The sequence below is a fragment of the Varanus komodoensis genome, unplaced genomic scaffold (assembly GCF_004798865.1).
Source record: "Varanus komodoensis strain SLA01 unplaced genomic scaffold, ASM479886v1 scaffold20_1, whole genome shotgun sequence".
Lineage (NCBI taxonomy): Eukaryota > Metazoa > Chordata > Lepidosauria > Squamata > Varanidae > Varanus > Varanus komodoensis.
In genome coordinates this window covers 3,283,596-3,295,744 of record NW_025335587.1, presented here as the reverse complement: position 1 = coordinate 3,295,744, position 12,149 = coordinate 3,283,596, and the positions used below count along the sequence as shown (strand labels likewise).

Genomic DNA, 12,149 nt, shown 5'->3' with positions numbered 1-12,149 from the left:
GCAGCTAATAACATAACTATTTGGCCAGTGTTGCATGGAGACTGCACATTTTTTGGCAGAGATGCTGCAACTGAGTTTAGGGACCAGGGAATACACAGGATTAGGGATTCCCATTTTTAGGGGTGGAATCCGACATTATGTGAGTGGAATATACACCCTCTCTCCCCCTTTTGAAAATCTGCTCTGATGGGGAAGAATCACCCCCTCTCTCAGTTCCAGTGACAGAAGTAGTTCCAGTATTAGATATCAGCCTCACAGTTTATCTCCATGCATTCTGAGGTTGTCTTAGCACATTGAGGATGCAAGAGATATTTATGGGCTTGAGAATGTGTGAGGGCAATTAGTAGCTTTACCACATAAACTGCTGTTTGTTCACATGGATTTTATTTATTTATTTATTTAAAACGTGTACCTTTCCTTTCCTTCCTTTGCTGCCTTTCCTCATAGAGTTCAGGACAGATATGCTTATAAGCTACTCTGTACCACTCTCATGGATTTTGAACTTGTTATTAAATTGCTAAGAAGCACAGCAGTTTTTCCTCAGGGAGAACTAAACAAGCAATCAACCTTGCAATGCCCACTTAGAGAGAAATTGACATGGTAAATGGGGAACCACTATATTGCCAAGAACTAGTGAATCTCCCAGTGGGGAAATGTACAAGGAGCAAATCAAGGATAAGCGCTACATTTAAATTGACTGGGTAATTGGCAGCACTCCTTTTGATGGTGAAGATATTCCTTGCTCACATGAAGGTTTCTCAAATTAGTCTACCATAACTCAGTTTTATTGCATTTAGTACTTCCACTATCAAAATTTTATTTGGAATCCTTTCTTCTTTTATTATGAACAAGGCTAGTCATTTGTTTTGGATTTTTTTTCCAGATGTAAGAAACCCATTCTGTGGTACTAGAATGATAAAGCATGTACAGAATCTATCTTCTCACAGGGTCTTACAAGTTACATTTCTCGTGTTCCGTAAAACACTACAGAAATTAAGGCAATCTGGAAGCCAGGTAGCCCCATCTTTTCTTGCCACAAAGTTGGATGTATTTTTCTTTTACTTTGTGAAATGTTACCCATTATTAAATTCCAACAATGACACCCAGCACGTTCATTTCCATACTAGCACCTAATGTAGGCAGGATTAATAATCCTTGTGAGAATAATCCTGCGGGTCCCTGACATCATTTTGGGGGTGAGCATAAGATCATTCAGATTCTAGATATGAAGTCAAAGACCATGTTCCAGCCTTGGAGCTGGGAACTGGAGCTGCAGCAGACTCATCCAAGCTGTCAGGGAACAACTTCACCAGCTGCACCTTTGCAAAGGGGGAAACGGGTTGTTTCCAGAGGCAGGGGGAGAAGGAGACTAGGGCCACCAGGACATGAGGCATTCCATCTTCCTTCGCTCCTTGTTTGAAGCATCTCAGCTAGATTCCTGAACACATACATCCTACCAAAATGCAAAGAGGGAGGTGTAGTGCAGTAGAGACACCCTCTGCTGCACCCCGCATGCTGCAGTGGGTGCTTACAACCCTCTGAGTGAACTCTGTTTCAAAGCCACCATGATATACCTGTACTGGAATTGTATTTAATAGTGAGATTTAATATTAGGAATAGACTTGGCCTTAGATCCAGTATAAGTCATGCTTAGAGTGGACATATTGCAATCAAAGGGAATTAAATTGGTCTAAGTTGCATTGATTTCAGGTTTGCTTTAAACATGATCTACACAATTATCTACCCAAGTATTTTATTTATAAAACTAAACAGAAATTAGTAGTATGTCTTGTCCAAATACATCCCTCTCCAGTAAAGGTGCTATGTGCACGGAAGCATTTTCTATGAACAGATCTTTGAATTATGTCAGGCATTTATGAAAAAGCACATATTTCTTCTTTCTGGATCCTTATATCTGGTTATATGTATGACTCCTGGAGTGGAAGTGTGAGACAATATTGTCAGTGTGGGTATCTACTTCACCAGTGAAGAAACCTTGTCTGGTTTACTCAGGAAAGCACAGAAAGCTAACACCTGGTTTTCGTCCGCTCCTTTCTTGCTTCTAGTGGTCATTAGGGCCCTCAAACTGATATTGTCACTGCACCTGGCAGAACCAATTTGAATGTCAGCAAAACCTCCTCTTAAGATCCTGAAAAAGCCAGTGACTGAAAAGACCCCAAACAAACATTTTGTAAAATCTTGTCTGATGAATCTGCATATCTCAAAAGCTTGTACTTTTTGTGATCTTTGACTTAGCCTAGTAAAACTATTGTACTCTATTGTTTTTTATTTTTTTAATGGAGAACACAGGTGCTTTTGTTGCTGTTGTTTAGTAGTGATACTGTTAGTCACTTGTTAGGTAGCACTAAATTGGGATGGTGGAACATGAGTAAGGGGATCACAATAAAAATGTTCTGTCCTTGAATAAAATAATCAGAGAAGAGAGAGAGAGAAAAAAATGGGTGCTGTTGTTTTCTTAGATGGCTTCTGTAACAGATACCAGATTTGGACACAAGGATGCTTCTGACCAGAACTTTGATTATATGTTCAAACTCCTGATTATTGGCAACAGCAGCGTGGGCAAGACATCCTTCCTCTTTAGATATGCCGACAACACTTTCACTCCAGCCTTTGTCAGTACAGTGGGAATTGATTTCAAAGTGAAGACTGTTTACAGGAATGACAAGAGGGTAAAACTACAGATCTGGGTAAGTACACAATCACTCCTGAATCATTTATCTTATCATTAAGTGGATTAATCCCAGATCACTGCATGCTTATAGTTTACAGTGGTTTTTGTTTGTACTTTGTTTCAGCAGAAGATTAATGTATTTTAACCTCTTAAAACAAAGGCTTTATACAATAAACTGGGTTTTGAGTTCTTTTTAGAGTCTGTGTCTGAATCTGTCCTTACTACCCTTTAGGGGCTATCAAAGAGTTTATTTTATCTCTTCAGGTGTCAAATTCCTTTCACAGATCTATAGGTTCAGAAGCTGCAGCTGGTGTGGGATGCAGCAGTGAGGTGGCTAACAGAGACTTCTTTTGAACAGTATGTTATGCTAGCCATATATAGAGAGGTTTAATCTGTTTTTACTGTGTTTTGCAGATTGTCAGGCATCCTTCTTTCTGTTGCCTAGCCATTGACAACATTAGGTTTTATTTATGAGTGTTTGAGCATTCATTGTGCTTGCACTAATGTGCAGATTCATGGAACTCCAAACTCATTTGAAAATATATTCAATTTTTCTAACACTTGCAATTGCATCATTGCTAAAAGAACTGCACTGGCTGCCAATAAGCCACTAGGCCTAATTTAGGGTGATGTTAACAAATAAAGCCCCAAACCTTTTGGGACCAGGTTATTTTAGGGATCATTTCACCCTTTATGTTCCTGCCAGTTCTCTGCAGTCTTCAAAAAGACTCATTCTGGTGGTGCCACATGTTGCTTAAGCTTCCTTTAGCCCCCATCATCCACCCCAGGGAATGCATTAACAATTGCTATTTGATGGGCATCCAAAGTTTAGAGCCAGTTTAAGGTCCATCTGATCATAAAGGCTTTTCCCAAGCTGTGACCCAGTCAGTCAGCATCTGCAGTATGCAGAAAAGTATATAACTTTATTGCTAATTAATAATGATGTGTTATTGTATCATTTTGTTGTATTTTATTATAATTTTTAGTGGTAATGATACTGCATGAAACCTTTGTGAAAATTGGTATGCACCTTTGTATAATGAAATGAATGAATACATATAATCAGGAAACATGACTCAAAGGCCTTAATCCAGTCATTATGAGGCTCTTTTCAAAATATGTTCATTCTTTTCAATATAAAAACAGCTCCAAAAGACACCAGGTATTACTGCTCTGTGCAGGTGTAACCCATTGGGCACATCACTCCATTTCCCCCCTAAAACTGTAATCATCTATATAGATTGCATTTGGGATAAATATATGGAACCTATTTGAAATTAATGAAACTGTTTTTTTTTAAAAAGCAGTTGAAAAACCACACTTATAATCCTCACGCAAGATTTTTTTGTTTTGCTTTTCTTTCTACTCCATTTTATCTTCTACCTGGTTAAGAGAGTTGGACTTCATATAAATGTGACATTTCCTTTTAGGCCAACCTTATTCAACCTCCTGCTCTCCAGAGCTGTTGGACTACAAACCCCCATCTTCCCCAGCCAACATGGCCAAGCCTGAGGCTATAAATCCTATACACATTTACCTGGAAGTAAGCCCTGTTGAACATGGTAGGATTTACTTCTGAGTAAACATGGCTAGGAGTGCACTGTTAAACAGAACTCTAAAACTGCTTTTGGAGCAGAGGGAATGTTCATGCTTTTACTGCTGCTTTTCCAATGTTTATTTTTGTTATGAATTTATTATCTCATATCTTAGCAGTATTTTTACTGTGACCTGCCTGCATTCAGTGTGGAAGGGTGGATACAAGTGTTTAAATAAATAACTATATTAAAATAATTTTGGGGGCGGTCTCCAAAGAAATGTGTGTTTCCTTATTCTTCAGTTGTACAAAGAAGCATACATCAGAAATTATGTAGACTAGTACAAAACCTTGTGTGAATCTAAGCAGTTTTTTGGATCTTAGCATATATATTTAAGGCTGAAGTCCTATATCCACTTACGTATCTGAGAAGAACTCCCATGGAATTTGATAGGACTTACTTCTGAGTAGACAAACACAGAATTGCACTTGGAGAAACTAATTTATAACCTTCCTTTTTCTCCCATGAAGCATCTTCCATGGCACTCCGTTCTGAACTCCCCAAAATATTAATTAATGATTAAAAAAGGGAAAGCTGTTGTGCTCATGCACAGTTTTCTCATTTAAACAACACCAAACCTATGAACAAAAAGCAAACAAAAAGGTAAGCTAGCACAAGTCGGAACAGATGGCGGGAGCAGTATTGTACACTCAGGTTGCCTAGCAGCCAGAGAAGAATGTTTTCCAAAGACCAGGAGAAAACCCAAGTGGATGAATGGAAATGGACCATAAATGAAAAAAAACAAACAAACAAAAAACAAACAAACAAAACCCTGCTTTGCATGCCCAAACATCTGTTTATTTATTTGGCTATTTTTGGTATTGAATAACTGCATATATTGACAGAAAAAATGTGTAGGAGTTGGGGCAGAGTGGTGTGTGTCACTTAACTATTTACTGTATGCAGACTGAATTTTCCTAGGCTTAATTTCCTACGCATTTTCGTTTTCAAGTGTTACAGAGGAGAGTGCATTAAGTGCACTGTGCCAGTGCGTGCACACAGAGAGAGGGAAAGGGAATGGTGCCTATCATACAAACCATAGTGCTGTCTAAATTATTATGTCTTATCATAATGGCACTTGTGATATAAGCAAAAAAGATAAAAGGAGCATGTATTTTTAGCAGCTTATTTTTGTATTGCACATTTCCTTCCAATTTAGGCAGTTAACAGGTCAATTTCCCCTGGTATTTGTGTGAATTTCTTAGGTAGCAAGAGAAGAGATAAGGTACAACAAAGGATTGCAAATCCCATGAAAATGTTACAGGCTTGAACAGCCTTTGTGACCTGGCTTCTGCTTCCATTAGCTTCAGTCAATATGGCCAATGGTCAGGAAAGCTGGGAATTGCCTCTCCCCTCCAAGTTCAGGAAGGCTATGAGGAAGTGTTAATGTTACAACAAATTACTACCATTTTCAGGTAATAAGTGCAGCAACAGGCGCTCACATATGAAAGGCTGACCTCAAGGGTGCACAACCTTTTTAGTGCGAAAGGCCACATGCATATGCATGCGCGCACACACACACACACACACGGACATGCACACACACAGAGCTACTAGCAGGGTATGTAGTTTCTCCATTGTCATTTTTAAACATAACTACTTGTAACAGGACACTTAACATCACCAGCTAGGCTAGGAGAGCAGCACCTATTTCTGCCTGAAGGTTGAGCTAAATTTCGGAGATATCCTAAGGAGAGTGGGGTATAGTCCAGGGATGAGGGGAACTGGGAGCAAAAGGGGTGTGGCCAAAAAGACCAGTGTGACATAGAGGTTAAAGTGGGTGGACTGGGATTTGAGAGTTCCAGGTTCCATTCCCCCAGGCAAGCATGAAGCCCCTTGGGTGACTTTGGGCCAGTCACTCACTCTCAGCCTAACCTGCTTCACAGGGTTGCTGTTGTGAGGATGAAATGGAGAGAAGGAGAAAGAGGATCATATAAGCCGCCTTAGGTACTTTAAAGAAGAAAATGGATGGGATATAAATATAATACATAAATGAAAATAATTCTCCTACTGCTAGGAACAAAGCCTTAGCAGATACATTGGAGGAAAACGATGCAAGAGCTAGGAAACCAACAAAAAATTGGTGGTTGGAAGAATGGAAATGAGGCCAGGGGAAGGGGCATAGACATATCAGGAACCCCAGGAGGCCAGTGTTGGCTTCTAGAACATAGGTTAATCTGGGTCCCAGGTAGACGAGAAGCTACAGATACACACTGGATGCTGGTGCTGTTTTGTGTACATGGTTGCTCTCTTACCCTTTCCCCAATTCAAGCTGGTAGGAGGGTTCACACACAAGGATATCTAAAGCTAACTTGGCAGTAGTACTGAACAGCAATTGAGGGCAGGAAATTATGGTGGATTTCCATTCCTTTCACTTCCACTCCCTCGTCAGAAAGCGGAAGATACTGAAAGTTACAGCTTTTTAAACTGGGATTTGCTCTGGGTCGTTGTCCACAGCATTAGCTGGAGCTATCTTGCTAGTGACTGTGAACAGTAGACTCAAAGAAAATTTTAATATTCCTAGCTTTTACAGCACTAATGAAACTTTATAGTCCTATCTCATATTCATTATAAAAGCGAATGAATGAGATTTTTGGTGGATATTAATAGTTTTGATGAACGGCAGAAATGCAGTTCGTCAGCAATCCTGCACAGCTGCAAGTAGAAATATATAACACCACCTATTTTTGTGTGGCTAATTCAAGCAAATTAAAACTTGACAACCACTAATTATGCCAAAATAGTCTTTCTTTTTCTTTTTTCAAAACCAATTTTCCTGCAGCTGTCTACATGTAAAATATTTTAACTCTTTTCATTCTTTCAAAAATGCACTTAATTCCAGCCTTACCCAACTGTGAAGTAAAAATAATCATGGAATATGTTTGATTGCAAGAAGCAGGCAAAGATTACCGTAGGATTTAAGATGATTTAGAGCAGTCCCTCCTAACATAACATCCTCCAGATGTGTTGAATGGCGGCTCCCTTCAGCAATGGCTACCATGATCCTAAAACATGTAGGGTAATAGGACACCAAGTTGTGAAAGGTTAATCTAGGTTGCTGCTGTTGTTAATTATTATGATCCTACACTCCAGAACTCCAGGTACACCTATGTTTAACCCATAGTTTGGTGCCTCACATTGAGGTCACTGGAAGTTTATGGCATTTTTTTTTTGCAGAATCTGCATTATTTACACATATATAACCACATTGAGCATAAGTAAAGGCTCACTAAATTAACACCTCAAGTGTTGCCCTGAAGTTTACTGCTTATCTCTAGTGAGACAAGGCAGCCCACCTCCAAATATTGATAAAAAATTCAGCACTCTGATTTTGACTCTTCTTCCAAAACCTTCTGGAAGGTTCTTCAAAGAGAATGTGATTACCGCATCCCTAGACAATCAGTAGGGGAGAAGGTAGGCCCTGATTCTTAAATTATATACGTCCCTTCCAGAAGAGTCTATCCATTCAGAGATGTCTCCCCACACCTCCACCCTTTTCGGTCTATCTCTTTGTTAAGTAAGTGCTTGACTACATTGTCAGAGCTCTCAAAATTATCTTCAGAAGCCCTAGTGATTCCACTTACTCTCTTCTCTCCAAATCAAACCCCATCAAACCCCTACACATTAAGAATCACTGAGCAGGAAGGGAACTCTGAAATATCATTTAGGCCAACTCCAAATTTAATCACATTGTACATTGCAATTGAAAGGAAATAATGAGTATTGTGTTATAGGAGTTCATATTTCTCTTTATAAATGTTGTTGTATTTGTTTGCCAGTACATGATCCAATTAAGACATTATTTTCAGAAATTGTCTTGATTCAGAAGAGCAGTCCACTCATGAGCAATGAGATTTGTGAACCTCAAACACTTATTTTTTTAATATTAGCATCTAAATACTATTTTGGGCTGCATGAAATAGAAGTGTCACTTCCAAATCCTGTGAAGTACTAGTTCCGCTCTACTTAGCACTGGTTAGGCCTCATCTGGAGTATTGAGTCCAGCTTTGGGGGCCACAAGAAAGATGCGGTCAAGCTGGAAAGGGTTCAGAAGATGATCCAGCGATTGGAAACAAAGCCCTAGGAGGAGAGACTGAAAGAACTGGGCATGTTTAGCCTCAAGAAGAGAAAACTGAAGGGAGATATGATAAAATTCTGCAAGTACTTGAAAGGCTGTCACTCAGAGGAAGTGCAGAATTTCTTCTCAATCATCCCACAGTGCAAGACATAGAATAACAGGTTTGAGTTACAGGATGTCAGGTTCCTGTGGAACATCAAGGAGAACTTCCTAACTGTTAGAGCAGTATGAAAACAGAACCAATTACCTTGGAAGGGTGTGGCCCTCCAATACTGGAGGCATTCAAGATGCAGTTTTGACAGCTGTCTGAGAGGGATGGTTTGACTTGGAGTCCTGCACTGAGCAGGGGGGTGGACCCACTGGCCTTCTGGCCCCTTCCAATTCTACCATTCCATGATCCTATTTAATTATGGTGCATTTCAGAGTTTCAGAAATTGTGGAAGTTGCAACAGTTGAGATTTTGGATCTTCAGCTTGCATGTTGCATTTTTCATACATATAAATAGAAAACTAGAAAAAGATCACAGTCATGAGGATTGCTTGAATCAAGCTAGTTCTCCTAGTTGGATCAATCCATATATTATGGTAAGCAAATACTTTAAAAACTCTCCTTACAACTTAAGCCCCAGGCCACTTTCAGGCATTTCTAGGTGGGGCTAGAAAAACTCCTTTCTAAAAACTAGAAGTGCCAGTGCAAGTCTGTGCTGACAATACTTGACAAGATGATCAAATGGTCTGACTGGGCATTACACAAGACCCACATTGCATATAAAATGCTTTTATCTCAAATGTGTCTACATATACACATACAATATGTGTGTATGAAACAGATGAGAGTATCTTATTTATTAATAATACTCATGATTGCTTAAATAATAAAACCTCTAAGTGCAACCTCATATGTCATAAATAGAATTTATGATGTTTTTATTACATTTTATTGTCTTTCTAATGGATTTTTGTAAAAAGCCCAGAGAGCTTCAGCTGTGGGCTGGTGTAGAAATGAAAATCATGATGAATCTTCATGTACAATACAATTTACAAAGAACCCAACTACAGAATGCCAGCAAACATCCATTTCCATAATAGTCTTTGTCAAATTCATGTAGTTAATTATAATCACAAATCTAATTCCTCTGGAGAAAATTATTCCTTGGAATCCAGTTCTGTTGTTATCAAGTTGAACCCTTCCCTTTCATTTGGTGATATTTGTCTCTTCCAGTTCTACAGTCTCCTAAAAAGAATGCACAGTATCTTCACATGCAGTTATATTTCTCACCATAATACCAAATCAAGGAACTTTTCCCACCCAAAGTGGCATCTACACTAGACACTCTTCTGTTTATTAGGGAGCAAGGTTGTGGTATTCATGCAAAATGCACTAGTGGAGCACACACTAATGAATACAATGAAGTTTCCACTGCATTGAAAATGTAGTCTTGTGTCACAAACAAATGCAATTGTGTAAAATGTAGAAATTGGAAAGGTGATGTATCCAGTGAAGTGCCCCTTTAAGTTTCAGATATTGTTGCTGTTTTAAATTCAGAAAGCTATATGCAAGTTAGCTGATGCAAAGGAGCAGAGATTTTAAAAAGAAGTAACACACACCTCCTACCTCTCTCCCCTATACTGACTTTTGCAGGAGTAAGTGCCATGGAAGGCAATGTGATTTATGTCTGAGTAGACTTATATCAGGGTGTTTTCAGCTAGGTTTTCCTTGCAGACCATTTTTGTTGCTGACTTTTACAGAAGTAAACACTACTGAAAGCAGTGTGATTTACTTCTTGGTAAATCTGCATATTGGGGCATTTTCAGCTAGTTCTTCCTTACTCAGTACCTGAAGCAATGTAAGATGTTATTCTTCACAGATTTACGCCTCGAAACATGTGAATTGGCAAATATGATTTTAAAAGGTTTACTTCCTCATTGTGGGGCCACTTCCCATTAACCCACTAAAGTCACTCTTCCTCTCCCAGAAAAGTACCACAAATTTAGGATTCACTGAAATATATATTGCCACCCCCACCCCCAAACAGCATATTAAATTGTCATGATATAAAAGGTTTGACTGAGTTTTGGCCTGAAGAATTCTGAGATCAGGTCAGGCTGGGGTGTATATCATGTGATACTCCAGTGAGTTAGGCATTAAAATGCTGGTCAAAATATGTAGAGAAGCTTCCCAATACAAGTATTGGGGCAGTTCTAAAAGCCAGCTTCCAGTGGTCCTAACTACAAGCCCTTCATTTTGGAAAGGCATCTACGGCTCCCCTAATTCAGACTGGGATCCAGAGGGGAGGAGTAACTCTTTCATTATTATGTAGGGTTTTTTTGCGGAAGGTGGCTGAAAATGGGCTCCTAGCCCCTCTCTTTGCTCCAAAAGGTTCTGCTGGCGGCAGGCATGTGCAGGTTTCTTGCCATCTCTGAAGACTATTGCTATGATTAGCAACAAAACAGTGACACCCATCCCTGCCAGTTGATGCTTTGACGCCAGGTTCTGTACTGGAGAGCCTTATTGAAAGCTCAGCTAGAAGACCGCCTGGCTTTCTTTTGCTGATTCGTGCCTCGGCAGTTAACTCATCTGATGGTGTGCAGAATGAATTATTGGGGACTTGCTTGTTGCATCCTTCGTAATAAAGTACGGTACTGTCATACAGTATTAACATTCACCTGAACAGCTACGACAAGTAAATTGAAGACAGTATTGAGCAGTATTGGGGGTATGAATTTACCATTGCTTTGCCTTGAGGTACACATCTTATCTTAAGGCAGCCTCTTTCAAGGATTGCTGTTGTGTAACTTTTTGTTCATTTTTGATTTAACACTTGCAGTGTTTCATACCTGGTAGATAAGGAGTGGGCTTTAACATACACCATAACTTGTGCCAGACTTTCCTGTCAATGTTGTGTTGTTTGCAATTCCACCTGAACTGCAGCCCCAGCTAAATCCTCCCCGGAGTAATGCCAAAGGCTGTACTTGTCAGACACCTTCCTCTTGCCCTCTTTCTCTCTTCCTTCCTTTTCTCTCTCTCGCTCTGAAGCACGTCCCCTGCTTGTGTCTCAGTTGTGAGGCAGTGTCAGCTTCTTTATTAGATGAGCAACCTTTAGCTGTCAACTGAGCTACAAAACAAGACCTGTGTATGTGAAACAGTTATAGAAGTATCTTTCATGCTAAATATACATCAAAGAATTGCAGGGAAAATCAAGTTGTCTTTCCTTAGACCACCAAAGGCAGAATGTAGCCTGAGGTGCAGAGAAAAGGCCAACAATCATTCTGTCAAAAAATAAAAGTTGAATGAGAAAGGGCAAGATTATTACTGTCAAAAGAGATTTAATTGATGATAAAAGGAAAAAGAAGTATTGGTGCAACTTCAAAAGCTCACTGGGCAAACTGACCAGACATTTGTGCTTGCATTTATACTTTCTGAAGGATAGGACAGTCAGATTAAAAAGTGGGCACTTGTGTTCTTCACTTCAAAACAGCAGGTTTACTAAGCCAAGGTCAATAGAATTGCCCTACTGGGTAACTTTGAAAATATAATGGACTGAATCTACAGTAGTGCTTAGTCCAGTTTTGCTTTTGTTGGAAGAGGGCAGGGTGGCAGTTTTTGTGATTTCTCTTTGCCCAGCAGCCTGTATGTCTCTTAAAAAGCTGGACTCAAGGACTGCTCAGAGCAATGTGAGAAGTGATCCAGAGGGATGCAGGAGGAAAATGAGATTAGTGAAGACTGCCTTTCCCAGTTTCCTCCTCTAGCAAGGAACCTCTTCTTGTTCCTGGTGCCTCCTCTG

The 12,149-nt window shown here is 39.6% G+C and overlaps 1 protein-coding gene across 3 annotated transcripts in view; it reads left to right on the top strand.

The window, feature by feature from the left end:
- Nucleotides 1–12,149, top strand: part of LOC123023319 (ras-related protein Rab-3B-like) — an 80,698-nt gene that overhangs the window by 27,763 nt on the left and 40,786 nt on the right. For 2 of the 3 annotated variants that reach the window (XM_044429838.1, XM_044429839.1), the window contains one exon: nt 2,481–2,708. In XM_044429838.1, coding sequence (XP_044285773.1) covers nt 2,481–2,708 — 228 coding nt within the window. Of the gene's footprint in view, nt 1–2,480; nt 2,709–12,149 lie in introns of those variants that run through there. The other variant, XM_044429841.1, reaches the window with a different exon arrangement.